Below are 15014 nucleotides of genomic sequence, written 5' to 3' on the forward strand. Positions count from 1 at the left end.
ATCTCGAATGGCCCGAACTGAGTGCAGACTTCCCACACGGCATTTGGGGAACCATGGGAACCTTTTCTTTCACCCTAGACTCCTTTCTTCTCACCACTTTTGGATCTGAGTTCTTAGTTTTCTCTAGTTAGGAAACATTACTAAAGGACCTAACGTAGGACCTTGCATACTTGCATAGAGAGGACGCTCTCACCTCCCCACCATTCCTGGCCCAGCCAGTACAAGCTCTCAGGTCCACAGAGACTCAACAGGGTCCAAGCAAGCACACATGACATGGGTACCCACTTGGGAGGCACCACGGAGCAGAAACACAAAAGGAGACGGCAATCTTTAGGGGAGAAAGTCAAGACTGACAACTCTCTGGCACTAAAACATTACTACTACTTACCTCGTGTTATTCTTTAATAATTATTAAACTTTAAGTTAAATATTAAATAAATGATTGACAATGAATCATGATGGACACAGCATGCCGTAAGGATCTAAGAAAATGTTCACCAACACGGAAACGATCAACCCTAGACGTGGGTCTTTCTCATTCTTATCTCGCCACACATCTCTTCACTCCAGCCAGCCAGAGAAAGAAATCTCACTCCACCATCACCAGCAATCACTTCAGCAAAGCCAGAAATGCACACGGCTGGATCTCCACCCATCTGCTGGTTGCAGAATACAGGCTGAGGTTGCACGTAGCTTCCGAGAGAAAATTTAAGAATTCCTGATCTAGATAAGGAGCCACAGGACTGAGTCAGGAAACTGAAGACTATTTCTAGCTTCCCACTGACTCATGAGTGTCTGTAGTCAGAACCTTAATTTCTCTGGTCCTTTCAAATAACCCAGTTGTTGGCAATGAATGGGCTACCTTGTAAAGAAATCCTTATTAGCCACAGCTTTCAGAGGCCAGATGACCACTTTCTGTTGAAGATTCTTCACCAGGATGGGAAATCAGATAAATGCTCTTAAAATTCCTTCATCATTCCAAAATGACGAATCTATAACAACGTGGTCTGTTATTTCCATAATGGGACCAATGAAAAGACTGAGGTTTCAAAGCAGAGATCAAAGAAAGATTTTGAAAATAAATCTAGAATGATCTTCAGCCAAACCCAATCACCAATACACTTCTTCCAGCGAGAAAAGGCACTGCATTCGCCAGCAACTCCCCACAGCCACTTCACTTACCGCAGCAGCCGCGTAGAGATCGGGGAGGTGCTGACGCACGCAGGCCTCTGCCTCAGGGAGGAGGAGGTGATCCCTCAGACTCCACAACGCCCGTCCGGGATCCACGCTTGGGGAGCACTTAGTGGTGGCTGTATAGCTGTATGACATTCACAGCAGAGTCGGTAAGGAAGGTGACCCTCAGCGCTAACGCATGGGAAAGGACTTCAGAGACGGCCTTCTTCCCAGAATACAAGCAACTCACCGGATGAGGTTGAGCACACACAAGTCCGACTCCTTCTCTATACCGGAGTTCAACAGGATGCCATCCACTTTGCTCACGGCTTGCTCTTCATTCATCAGGTATCGGTAATACAGCTTCTTCCAAGGAATGAACTGAATAGTTTAAAAAAATCCAAAATAACACGCAGGCAATGGCTACAAGACAGCAGATGAAGCCACACACATATAAACAACCTTCTAACACTTGAAAAGCACTTAGAGCTCACAATTCAAAAGCTGGGCAGGTAGGGTCGAAACATTATGCACATTTTGGTTGGAAACCAGGAGAACTGGGCCCTGGTTTCAGTTCCAACACCAACTTGATAATAGAATCCAGGGAAAGCTAATGCTTCAATTTCCCTTATCAGGACACTAGTACCTCTGAGTTTTAGAGAAGACCAAATAATATGAGAACCATGGCTGTACTAGTATCAGACAAAAATAGAGTCTACGTCAAACACTACTCTGGGAGAAAGAAGGGGATTACATTAAGATAAAAGGGCCAATTCACCAGGAAGATAAAACAATCATAAATATATATGTGCTAAATATCAGAGCTCCTAAATATAGGAAACATAGACAGCAACATAATAGTCATAGAGATTTCAATACCCCACTCTGCAAAAGGAACAGAACAATCTCAGAGCTTGGAGCCTACTTCGGATTCTGTATCTCCCTCTCTCTCTGCCCCTCCCCTGCTTGAGCTCTTTCTCTCTCTCAAAAATAAAGAAACATTAAGAAATAAAATAAATGCCTTTAAAAAAAGAGAGATTCCAATAGCTGAATCAGAAATGAGGGAGGGGACATTACAAGTGACATCACAGACATCAAAGGGCATGAACAATTGCACATCGATGAATTGGACAATCAAGAAGAAATGACAACCTAGCAAGGCTGACTCATGAAGACACAGAAAATCTCCATAGACTAATAATAAGTGACTGAGTCAGTCACCAAAGACCCCCAACAAATAAAAGCCCAGGACCAGATGGCTTTGCTGGAGAATTCTCCTGAGCATTAATTCTTTTAGAAGAATTAGTATCCTTTCTTCTCAAACACTCCAAAAAAACTGAAGAGGAGGGAGGACTTCCAAACGTATTCTATCAGGCCGCCATCACCTTATACGAAAGCCAGAGAAAGTGTGAGCCACAAAAACGAAAGCTGTTACAGAAAACCGGAAATAAACACATCATGTCATTGTTAGCAATGATAAAAACAGCATCAGTCTGATATTTCATGAGGTGAGCGTAAGCCAGGATATCTTTCCCCAAATCTTCCTGAGCAGAATGGACAAAGCCCTCGCTTATCCCCATCTGTGACTCTTCAGTTTGCGCTGGAGACATCTCAATTTAGTGGGTAGAAATACTAGGTCATAAAACAGAGTTCCCATCTAAAGGCGGAAAGACCAAAAACAAGTGGGGGGGGGGGGGGGTGCAGAAAGACAGTTCTCAGAAAGGAGACAAGACCTCAAGCAAAGAATGAAGCAAGGGCGACATGAAATTTCCACCCAGATCTTGCATGCTTAGAAGGAAAACATACTAAGTCTGGATACGTGCATCTCTCACTAAATGCCTAAATTTCCAAACTTCGCTACATTTGAAGGCAGAGTTCATCTTCATTTCTGTGGTTTATCCGCACTGGCTAGTCTAAGGGACATATAAGCCAAGCAAAACATACTCCCAGCCCTCAGGTTTGCCCTTGAACCTGCACCTGGGACGGAAGAAGGGTACCTAAAACCCAAGCAGAAGGGCAGGACGAAGTGAGCAGCAGGAAGTCTCTTCTGAGAGCACGGGCTGCCCGCTGTATCAGCCTCAAAAGGGACACCGGGGTGATTCCGCGCAAGACTCATTTATGAATCACCTACCGTGTGTAAAATATCATGGGCACAGTACAGAATGCAAAAACAAACAGGACCAGAGCCTCCCATCCATGAGCCAACAATGCAAACGGAAGAGGAAGGTTTTCTAAAACATAATACAGATGAGATAAGCCTCAGACAGAGGGAGAGACTGCTACAGAAACACAAGGAAGAGAAAGTACGAGATTTCCATTTCACTTTCCAAGGAGTGAAGCCTCGAAGACATCAGACCTCGAAGGCGTAAGACGCGAACAAAGACAGGAGGGGCCCTTTCCACGGGGTGGGGGTGGGGAAGCGGCTGGACCACCCAATAAAGGGTGAGGAATATGCAGTCGACACTCACGATGCAGAAAGCTACTTGGGGAGAGAACACAGGCCTATGTTGAGAACCGAGCAAGGAGGCTGCAAACACATAGGACAAACAAGGAAAGCCTTAAAAGCCTCCAGGGAATCTGGATATTATTCTGCAGGCAAACAGAAACCACCATTTCTGAGGCGGCACAAAGATCGGAGGCACACATTAGGTGGAACTAATCCGCGTGTTTTCAGAGAAGACCTCAGAGAGCCACGCGTGCTATACGTACCAGCGGATCGCTGATGATCTCCCTCCAGAAGTGGCACACTAAGCTCACGTTCCAGTAGAGATCTTCCACAGGGAGGAAAGCAAAGATGTGCCTCAGGACCTCACTGGGCAGGCTGCCCATGTGGCTCTGGGGTTCCTGGCAAGGCAAGTTCCCCAGGAGCCCATAGTAAGAGTCAGGAATGGGGTCAGGACCGACGTCTTCCACTTCCTGGCTGGGTTCTCCGGACTCCGCAGAGGGCCGGGACACAAAGTCCTCTGCTTCCTGCCTGGCTTCCCGGGGTCTTGGGCATGACAGGAGCGAACGATGCCGTGGCGTTTTCTTAGAAGCCCCGTCCCACTGACTGGTCCCTGTTGCCGGATTCCTCTCATCCTCAAAGGACCGGGACCGCTTCCTCGCAGGCGGCGCGGACCCTGATGAGCCCAGTCTGGCTTCTCCATCACCTTCTCGAGGCAGGGCACAGTTGCTCTCCGCGGCAAAGATCATTTCCCCCTCCGAGTCCTTAGAGGTGTCCTGGCCCACAGAATTGCTTTTGGCCATGTCATTGGTGCGCCGCTGCTGGCCAGCTAGGAGGAATTCAGTGCCGTACCTTCGACATCCTTGACCTGTATGGAAACCCAAACAGGATGAACAAGAAATGGACAGTGACCGCCGACCCACTGTGGACCCAAACGGGACCGGCTACTTTTTAATTAACGTGTATTAACACAGAGAAGAGAGGAGGATAGATTTAGGTCGAGTGATTACATACATGGCTTAATTGAAAAAATATTTCCATGTGGCTCTATCATATAGTCAGACACGTACACAGAAAGAGACAAAGGCCAGTCTCTGGCTGGTCTGAGGACCACATTCCACCTCGCAGTATGTACAAACTGAACACCTGAATGGACAGACAAAAAGTCAACAGCTGCTCACGTGGACACACCCACTAACAAAAACTCACTTCTCCTGGCTCACTCTTACAACAGAAAATCTAAGTTTGCATGAGTAGAAAAGGCTTCACGTTATTAGGAGTCAGGAAAACCTACTCTTTTTTTTTCTTAAATTTTTTTTTTCTTTTTTTTCAACTTTTTTTTTTATTTATTTTTGGGACAGAGAGAGACAGAGCATGAACGGGGGAGGGGCAGAGAGAGAGGGAGACACAGAAGCGGAAACAGGCTCCAGGCTCCGAGCCATCAGCCCAGAGCCTGACGCGGGGCTCGAACTCACGGACCGCGAGATCATGACCTGGCTGAAGTCGGACGCCTAACCGACTGCGCCACCCAGGCGCCCCAAAACCTACTCTTTTGACTCAGTTAAAATCCCTTTGTTTTTTTCTTCCTGTGAAGCGAACATATTAATTTATCTTAAAATAAAAAGAAGGGAGTCAATATCCTTTTCATATTATCAGAGTGGTACCTAGCCTAGTCCATGCATTTATTCGATAAGTATGTATGCAGCACCTGTGATTCTGAGACAAATAGAAAGTGACACATGAAGATGATTAAAAAAAAAAAAAAAAAAAAAAGGAAAGAAAGGGACGCATGGGTGGCTCAGTTGGTTGGGTATCTGACTTCGGCTTGGGTCATGATCTCATGGTTTGTGAGTTCGAGCCCCATGTCAGGCTCTGTGCTGGCAACTCAGAGCCTGGAGTCTGCTTGGGATTCTGTGTCTCTGACTCTCTCTGCCCCTCCCCGACTCACGCTGTCTTTCTCTCTCTCTCTCTCTCTCAAAAAATAAACATTAAAAAAAAAAAAAGTGAAACATGGAATATACAGTCCCTGACCTCCCAGATTTTTAGGCACTTAAGGGAGTCCAAATGGTGATTTCACACATCACCGATGTATTTTAAACCCTCAGCAATATATACAACAAAATACATGATTCCTTCCTGAAATGGCTGTAGCCAGAATTCTTACTTTGGAAAATAAGAGAGTGGAACAAAACTAGATTTAGCCTTAACAGAATTTATAGAATTTAATATTTTCTACGTTAGGTGAAAAAAAAGTATAACTGATTCTGGGGCAATCTGATAGAAACCCAGAGTTTAAAGTCGATAGGTCTGGGTTAAATCCCGGTATTTTCCAATTGTGGGATTCAATCACACCAATATCTGGAGAGACTGCCACATGCTGAGTGCTAAAACTCTGCACGGAAACATAGACATGATAATGAAGTCTTTGTCAGCGAAGAACTCACAACACAGAGAAGCTGACTGAATATACACAAAACAAACAAAAGATCACCACTGGGTTTAAACTGCCTCATTAGTTGGTTACGGCAGTTCCAAAAGTGATAAACAACATCAGACAATATTCAAAGATGACTAGGTAAGATCTGAGTTGGATTCTGAAGTTAAATACATCAAAGGGGAATAATGCAATCAGGATTACACTAACAGGTATTAGTAACAAAAGTAGGGTTTCGTTTGGCATAGAGAGGGGTAATAAGAAAACCAAACTACCAGAAGTAGAACTTGCATGTAATTAATTAGTATTGGATGATGGCCAAGTCTGAGCCTGCGTCCAGGATGGTAACGGGAACATTTCGCTGCAGTGGCATGACAGAAAATGGTACTCAAGAATATTAACTTGATGATGTATTTTCCAGTTGATTTGGAATAAAACCTAACGGCATGGAGACAGGTTACTGCAGCAGCCCGGGTACAAGGGGACAAAGGGTACAGCCTACCATGAAAGCACTAGGTGAGGGGACCTTCTGGAGAATACTAATGGCCCCAGTAGACTTACTGACGGACTACTGAAAGTCAGGAAATCGCAGTGGTTTGACGCTGATGCACGTCTTCTGCCACGCTGTGATTAAGCAAGCTAACGGAATTCATTCAGCCACGTTTTCCTGGGGCTTTTACCAACCATATACAGTGGGTGGAATTTTCACGGAAACTCACAGATAATGAAAAACGTGTCAAACTATTGCAACGGGACTACAAAATAACAGCAGGGATATTTACAAACACCAGGAGATACTCAAAGGCCACACACGCTACAGATTCTGAAATGGGAGGTATTTTGGGAAGACATACCCCTAGTCCCTCTTTTTGTTCTGGGTCTAGGATAGAGACCGTGGTTCGGGTCTCTGTTGGTCCATCTTTGACCGAAGGGCTGGGTCACAGCCAAGTGACTCCGAGCCAAATGTTGGCAGTCGATGGCTGTAAGATGCTTCCGTTTAAACCGTCTCACTGTTTTGTACCAACAGGCAGAAAAAATGGGACACTCGTTAGTTATCACCAACTCTACAAGCTAGCCAGCAAATTATACTTAACTTCCAGAACCACAGTCACTGTGGACCACCCCAGCCAGCCCTCTCCTTCGTCCCTATATTCCCATCAACTTTCAGTCATTTTACAGTTTTCTTAGCATTTCTTCCTTAGAATTTAAGGAAGAACCCAAAAATAAGATCCTAAAATGATTCTTTTTATTTATTATACCTTCTGAAAGCCCTGCTCATGAACTGTTTATTCAAAAGGAATTTACCACTAATGGATAAATTGAGATCTGGCATCTTTTCCTTGACTTCAGCCAGGCCATTGATGTTCCCATAATAACCATAAATATTTCAGAGTTGGCTACACCTTTGCAAAAATAAACTCATTTGTCATCCCCTGTGCATACTAGCTTCTCTGAGTCCCAGAAGCAGAACACAGTGACTAATGAAACAGTCACTGTAAATTCCTTGAGGGGACCACGATGTATGCCTCTCCGCCCCCAGAGCATGTCAGTATTGGCGTTGATGTAGAAGACAGGAGCAAAGCCCCCAAGTAGAAGAGAATCGGATACACTCTGGAGGATCTGCAGAGGAGGAAATTTCATACCCTCCCTTAGCAACGCATCACAGCACCAACTGTGTCTCAGGGGTATTGACGTTAGTAGCTTTACATTAATCGTTTCCTATCAGGATATTATTTTCATGTTTAACCAAGACTTCATGCTTCTGTATCTGTTAACACATAGAAGATCTAACTACCTCCTTATGGCATTAGATAGAATAGTTAGACTACTGTTCAGCATTTTGATTAGTTACATTTAAAAAGAAAGAAAAAGGGGCGCCTGGGTGGCTCAGTCGGTTGAGCGCCGACTTCGGCTCAGGTCACGATCTCGCGGTCCGTGAGTTCGAGCCCCGCATCGGGCCCCTGTGCTGACAGCTCAGAGCCCGGAGCCTGTTTCAATTCTGTGTCTCCCTCTCTCTGACCCTCCCCCATTCATGCTCTGTCTCTCTCTGTCTCAAAAATAAATAAAAACGTTAAAAAAAAATTTTTTTTAAATAAAAAATAAAAAGAAAGAAAAAGGGGAGAGAAAAGACAGGAATAGATAGGACAGAATTAAAGTTGTCCTTTCCAGAAGATGGTCAAGAAAGAATAAAAGCGGTTTTCACAGGTCCTAAAAATACTCATGTAAATCATAGTGTCAAATGCCAGAAGCTCACTCAACATTTAAGCATGAAAATGTCTAAAACCAAGTCAGTGAGGAGCATAACTATAGCACAATTTGGTTTTTTTTTTATCATTAATCCCCGTTGGCCCTTAACTTCTTCAGAAATGATCCTTCCAAATTTCAGTTCATGCTTTGAAGGCTTAACAGAAGTTTAAAAAAAAAAAAAAAAAAATCTTGGGCAATCCCTATCAAAATGACACAAGCATTCTTCAGAGAGCTTCACAATCCTAACATTTGTATGGAACCAGAAAAGACTGAATAGCCAAAGCAATCCTGAAAAAGAAAACCAAAGCTGGAGACATCACAATCCCGGACTTCAAGCTGTAATCATCAAGACAGTATGGTACTGGCACAAAACAGACACATAGGTCTGTTTTCAACAGAATACAGAACCCAGAAATGGACCCACAAACGTATGGCCAACTAATCTTTGACAAAGCAGGAAAGAGTATCCAATGGAATAAAGATGGTCTCTTCAGCAAATGGTGCTGGGAAAACTGGACAGCGACAAGCAGAAAAATGAAGCTGGACCACTTTCTTACACCATACACAAAAATAAACTCAAAATGGATGAAATACCTCAATGTAAGACAGGAAGCCATCAAAATCCTAGAGGAAAAGGCAGGCAAAAACCTCTCTGACCTTGGCGGCAGCAACTTCTTACTAACAGGTCTCCAGAGGCAAGGGAAACAAAAGCAAAAATGAACTATTGGGACCTCATCAAAATAAAAAGGTTCTGCATCGCGAAGGATACAATCAGCAAAACTAAAAGGCAACTGATGGAATGGGAGAAGATATTTGCAAATGGCATATCAGATAAAGGGTTAGTATCCAAAAATCTACAAAGACCTTATCAAACCCAACTCCCAAAAAAAGAAGAAATGGGCAAAAGACCTGAATAGACACTTTTCCGAAGAAGACATCCAGATGGCCAACAGACACATGAAAAAATGTTCAACGTCACTCATCATCAGGGAAATACAAATCAAAACCACAATGCGATACCACCTCACTCCAGTCAGAATGGCTAAAATTAACAACTCGGGCAACAACAGATGTTGGCGAAGATGCGGAGAAAGAGGATCTCTTTTGCACTGCTGGTGGGAACGCAAGTTGGTGCAGCCACTCTGGAAAACAGTATGGAGGTTCCTCAAAAAATTAAAAATAGAACTACCCTATGACCCAGCAACTGCACTACTAGGTATTTATCCAAGGGATACAGGTGTGCTGTTTAGAAGGGGCACATGCACCCCAATGTTTATAGCAGCACTATCAACAATAGGCAAATTATGGAAAGAGCCCAAATGTCCATCGACAGATGAATGGATAAAGAAGATGTGGTATATATATATACAAAGGAGTATTACTCGGCAATCAAAAAGAATGAAATCTTGCCATTTGCAACTATGTGGATGGAACTAGAGGGTATTATGCTAAGCCAGATGAGTCAGAGAAGACAGATATAGGACTTCACTCCTATGAGGAACTTAAGGTACAAAATAGATAAACATAAGGGAAGGGAAGCAAAAACAATACAAAAACAGGGAGGGGAACAAAACATAAGAGACTCTTAAATACAGAGAACAGAGGGTTGCTGGAGGGGTTGTGGGGGAGGGGATGGGCTAAATGAGTAAGAGGCATTAACTGTTGCACTATATGCTACTTAACTTGGATGTAAACTTAAAAATAATTTTTTTTTTTAATCTTGGGGCACCTGGGTGGCTCAGTCGGTTAAGTGTTCGACTTTGACTCAGATCATGATCTCATGGTTCGTGAGTTCAAGCCCCATGTTGGGCTCTGTGCTGACAGCTCAGAGCCTGGAGCCTGCTTCGGATTCTATGTCTCCCTCTTTCTCTCTGCCCCCTCCCCCACTCACTCTGTCTCTCAAAAATAAATAAAAATGGGCGCCTGGGTGACTCAGTCAGTTGAGCATCTGACTTCGGCTCAGGTCATGACCTCGCAGTTCATGAGTTCGAGCCCCGCGTCGGGCTCTGTGCTGACAGCTCAGAGCCCGGAGCCTGCTTCCGATTCTGTGTCTCCCTCTCTCACTACCCCTCCCCCACTCTCACTCTCTTTCAAAAATAAACAGACATTAAAATAAATAAGCAAATAAATAAAAACATTAAAAAAAATAGCCTCATTCACGCTTAGAGGCAAAAAATGAATGTAAGCTGTGTCTATATTAAAAAAATAAAATGTACTTGAAATTTTGTACATTGAAAAAAATAAACTTAAAGTCTGATTATTCTCTTTTTGTATGTAAGCAGGACTTTACCACCTCTGCTCCAAACCCTTCATATAACCAAAGTCAACAACCTAATCATTTTGCCTGAATGGGGACCTGTGGTCTGACTGGCAAAGGAAGGTAAAGAAGGAAAAGAAGGTAAACGGTAAAAAACAGTAAAGGTGAAAGAAGGTAAAGCTACAGTGCGCTTTCCAGAATACTGACAAATCCTGGCCCCCAATTTGGGTGCTCCGTGTACACCAGGTTCAGCTGCACAATTCCAACCCATAAGCCCACTAACACTGCCCACCCCAAATGTATGACTGAGTTTGCTTTTTTAGCAATTCAAATATCCCCAATTGTTTCAGAGCCGGCAAATAGAATGTCTAGAATTAGAACAGGAGATAGGTGCAAAAAGTTACTAATAGAGAGTATCTTATTTAAAGAAGGTGAAGGTCTACTGCCAAAGTGGCCTGGAGAGAGGGGGAAAGCTGTCACAGGTAAAGTCACAAAAGAATAAAAGGGACATCAAACCACTCGTATCCATACGACTCAGGGCCTTGGGGCCAGCTCAGACGTGCTCAGCTAACCGGTACGAGTCAGGTAAAGGAAGACGTCCAAAAGGCAAGAGACACAGAACCAGTTCAAACACCGGGGTCAATCAAGGGCTTAGATGCCCACCCAAGTCTACAATATACCCCTAAATTCAGCTTTCAGAAACTTTTTAAAAACTTTTTTTCAATGTTTACTTATTTTTGAGAGAGAGAGAGACAGAGCATGAGTGGGGGAGGGGCAGAGAGAGAGGGAGACACAGAACCCAAAGCAGGCTCCAGGCTCGGAGCTGTCAGCACAGAGCCCGACGCGGGGCTCAAACTCATGAGCCTCAAGATCATGACCTCAGCCGAAGTCGGACACTTAACCAACTGAGAAACCCAAGCGCCCCTGGAAACTGTTAAACCAGACAGTAGCTGACAGCAGGTGTGTATAGACGAGGTACTAATGCAGACGCCACTCACCCTGGAACTTTTTCTGTAAAAGTACCTGAGAATGGCTTCATCCCAGCCTTCCCCAGCTGACTAACCATAACAACGATGCCATAATGAGAACACAGAGGCACTGATAATGACCATCAACCAGGTAGTAATGCCTTAAACACATGCCCAGGAGTCAGACCGACAAGAAGTGTGCTCCAAGCAGGTAAGGAACTAAGTCTTTCCCGCTACTGTACCCTCTGCACACAGCACCTGTTCAACAGCCACTGAGGGTGAAGGAGGAGGAGAGAGCAGGGGAGCGGTTAGGTTGGGGGGCACAGGACCCCAAGCTCCAAGATCACTAGGAATTGGCCACAGAACTGCCTGCATGTGGAACTCAGCAAGGGCAGACCACACAGGGGGGCCTCCTAAAGGCACTGCCCCAGACAGACAAGAGAACATCAGGAATACCCAAAAGGAACTGCTTGTGGAAAAGCAGGCAATATGGACAAGGTAGGTATTTATTTTGTAAAAATACGTCAGAATCTTAAATGTTTGTGGAGAGAATAAAATGTCTGCAGAAACCTTACAAAGGCACAAGAGCAGAGGAAAGACATTAACAGGTATGAGGGGAACACGGTGCCCTGCTTCCAGAGGGTTCTGGTATATTCCCGTGTATTCTGGCGTGAAGCCATCATGGAGGAAGCTACAGCCTAGGCCAAGAGATCTGGCTTCTGGACATCGCCCATCTGAAATGGCGTCCCCTGAGCCCGTGACTGCCTACCTGGGAGCCAGAGCTGACACTCTGACTGGACTGACACATCACAAATTACTTGTCGGACTTCAGCGAGAAGTCAGAAAAACTAGCCTGTTATTTTCTCTGGCCCTCAGATCTCGGAGACATGATGCGCCTTGACCCATTGCACTGAGAGCCAGCAGCCCCGTGTCCGGCTACCCTGGAGTCAAATCCTTGAACTAAAGGGCTGTGTGGCACCTTCTCAGATCCGGAATCGGAAGACCCCCTCCGCCTGGGAGGGGCAGTAACCACCGAAAGCCTTGACTCCCTTATCCTTAAAAACGGCAATACGATAGCCTGCCACGCTGAATGCACAGGATGGCTGAGGCCCAAATGAGACAACGTACAGAAAAACACTTCATGACGTCCCATCGAGGCTGACATGTGAGGATGAGAGTCCACCACACCAGGGCATCTCCTGAAAGGCCCAGGATCCACTGTAACAGCAGGAGGGTTCTTGTGAGAGGGTAAAAAAAATACCAGAGCAAAATTCTAATCACCTCTCCATTCTCATTAACAAGCCAGCAGTTCAAATATAACTTTTCGAAACAGATGCTCAAATGCTGCCTCCTCCTCCTGAATCACCGGAACCTCGCGGCATGCCTCCCTCCTCTGACCAGCAAGCGTGCGATGCTCCCCTTATTGTTCGAAGCTGCTGGAGAGTCTAAGGAGCACAGGTGGAGAGTGCTCTGTGACAAGCTCGCAAGGTTAGGCCCGTGCCATAGGGGTCCCCTGCGTACCACAGCAGGCATCTGCGCCCCTCTTGGGACCCTGGCACAGTGACTAACAGACATGTATCATCTCCCTCATGCCAGGACAGGGAAAGACTGAGAACGTATGAAAGCCGTTCTGTCACACAGAACTCTGCCTGTTCCTACACTGCTTTTTCTGTCATGGCTTTCGTACAGCCTGACATGTGTCCTTAACCCCCACTCTCATGGCCCCCTTTCGAGTACCCACAGCTCAGACCGCGAGCACCTCAGGTTCCCACTCTCTGCTATCTGACTTCAAAGCGGTGATTACCAGGAGGAATTATGACCTTCACCCATCATCCAATCTCTGCACAGATGCCATTCTGTCCTGTGCCAGGCCCGCTGACAGAGGCTGGACCCTCGCCAGCCTCCCTGGAACTAGTTATTCTCAACCTCTCCTAGACTAGCAGCCCCTCTACGGCTGAGAACCCACTGTATCACCTATTCCCTCAAAGTTCTGAGGACAACTCCTTGCAAGTAACAGACCTTCCAATACTCAATGAATGAGAAACACGTGGCTGTGGTTCCTCAATCCTGTTTTCATCCGTCGGCTTCACTCCAGGATCTCTGCTGCACGACAAGTCACAGAAAGCGGGGTGCTTTTGGTTTTGTGGCAAAGACAGTGGTTTCTCTTCTTCCTCAGTACACACCTCGTCTAACACTCCTCTGTCTCAACCACAACTGGGATGTCACCCTGAGCTGAAGCCAATGGCACGTGAATAAATGGGATGGGTGCCGGGGCTCCTGGCTGGCTCCGTAGGTTAAGCATCCGATTCTTTTTTTTTTTTTTTTTTTTTTTAAATTTTTTTTTTTTTTCAACGTTTTTTATTTATTTTTGGGACAGAGAGAGACAGAGCATGAACGGGGGAGGGGCAGAGAGAGAGGGAGACACAGAATCGGAAACAGGCTCCAGGCTCCGAGCCATCAGCCCAGAGCCTGACGCGGGGCTCGAACTCACGGACCGCGAGATCGTGACCTGGCTGAAGTCGGACGCTTAACCGACTGCGCCACCCAGGCGCCCCAAGCATCCGATTCTTGATCTTGGCTCAGGTTGTGATCTCGCTGTTTGTGAGTCCGAGCCCCGCGTCGGGCTCTGTGCTCCTGGCACGGAGCCTGCTTGGGATTCTGTCTACCCCTTCCTCTGCCCCAACTCGTGCTTGCTGTCCCGTTCTCTCTCAAAATAAAAATTTTTTAATTAAAATTAAAAAAAAAAAAAGGGGGAGGGACGGGTTCCTCTTCCAGGTCAGGACCACAAGACCTCTCAGGCTTACTCCTCCATTCTGTGCCCCTCTTCCAGTTAATGGAGAACTGGACTCCCTAGGGCATCCTTAGAAGCCCCATGTTCAAAATGGAAGCATTTCCAGCAGCCTCGGTCCTTGGATGACTACTTTAAAGAGTGCCACCCCATCTCCCACTCTCCGATACTTACACACACACACACACACACACACACACACACACACACACACACACACACACACAACGTGGAACCACCTCAGACTGTTAGAAGATGGAGAAATGAACTCTGATTGTCCTTACATGTTTGGACCTGTCACTGCAGCCAAATCTACTTTAACTGGTCGAGGATCATCGAAATTAACATGAAGTACTTTCTTTCCTCCTCTACATTACTAACCAGAAATGATAACAGAAAGTCCTCTAAAACTTGCAGGTTACAGACCTCAATGGACAAGATGAAGATACTAAGTGCCTCCAATTTCTGGAGGAAAAGATTGCGAAATAACCGCTTAAAAAAATAAACAAAATGGGGCGCCTGGGTGGCGCAGTCGGTTAAGCGTCCGACTTCAGCCAGGTCACGATCTCGCGGTCCGTGAGTTCGAGCCCCGCGTCAGGCTCTGGGCTGATGGCTCGGAGCCTGGAGCCTGTTTCCAATTCTGTGTCTCCCTCTCTCTCTGCCCCTCCCCCGTTCATGCTCTGTCTCTCTCTGTCCCAAAAGTA

At 45.7% G+C, this 15014-nt stretch overlaps 1 protein-coding gene across 7 annotated transcripts in view; it reads right to left on the reverse strand.

Moving 5' to 3' along the window:
• Positions 1 to 15014, reverse strand: part of FBH1 (F-box DNA helicase 1) — a 224680-nt gene that overhangs the window by 205142 nt on the left and 4524 nt on the right. For 4 of the 7 annotated variants that reach the window (XR_009247818.1, XM_058681972.1, XM_058681973.1 and 1 more), the window contains 4 exons: positions 6905 to 7060; positions 3883 to 4484; positions 1424 to 1554; positions 1183 to 1318 (listed from right to left, as the gene is read on the reverse strand). Coding sequence is in view for 6 of the 7 variants with exons in the window: in XM_058681973.1 (XP_058537956.1) it covers positions 1183 to 1318; positions 1424 to 1554; positions 3883 to 4484; positions 6905 to 7060 (1025 nt within the window). In the remaining variant the exon portion in view is untranslated. Of the gene's footprint in view, positions 1 to 1182; positions 1319 to 1423; positions 1555 to 3882; positions 4485 to 6904; positions 7061 to 13541; positions 13825 to 15014 lie in introns of those variants that run through there. The other 3 variants (XM_058681975.1, XM_058681976.1, XM_058681974.1) reach the window with 2 other exon arrangements.

This window comes from Neofelis nebulosa, chromosome 8 (genome assembly GCF_028018385.1).
Source record: "Neofelis nebulosa isolate mNeoNeb1 chromosome 8, mNeoNeb1.pri, whole genome shotgun sequence".
Lineage (NCBI taxonomy): Eukaryota > Metazoa > Chordata > Mammalia > Carnivora > Felidae > Neofelis > Neofelis nebulosa.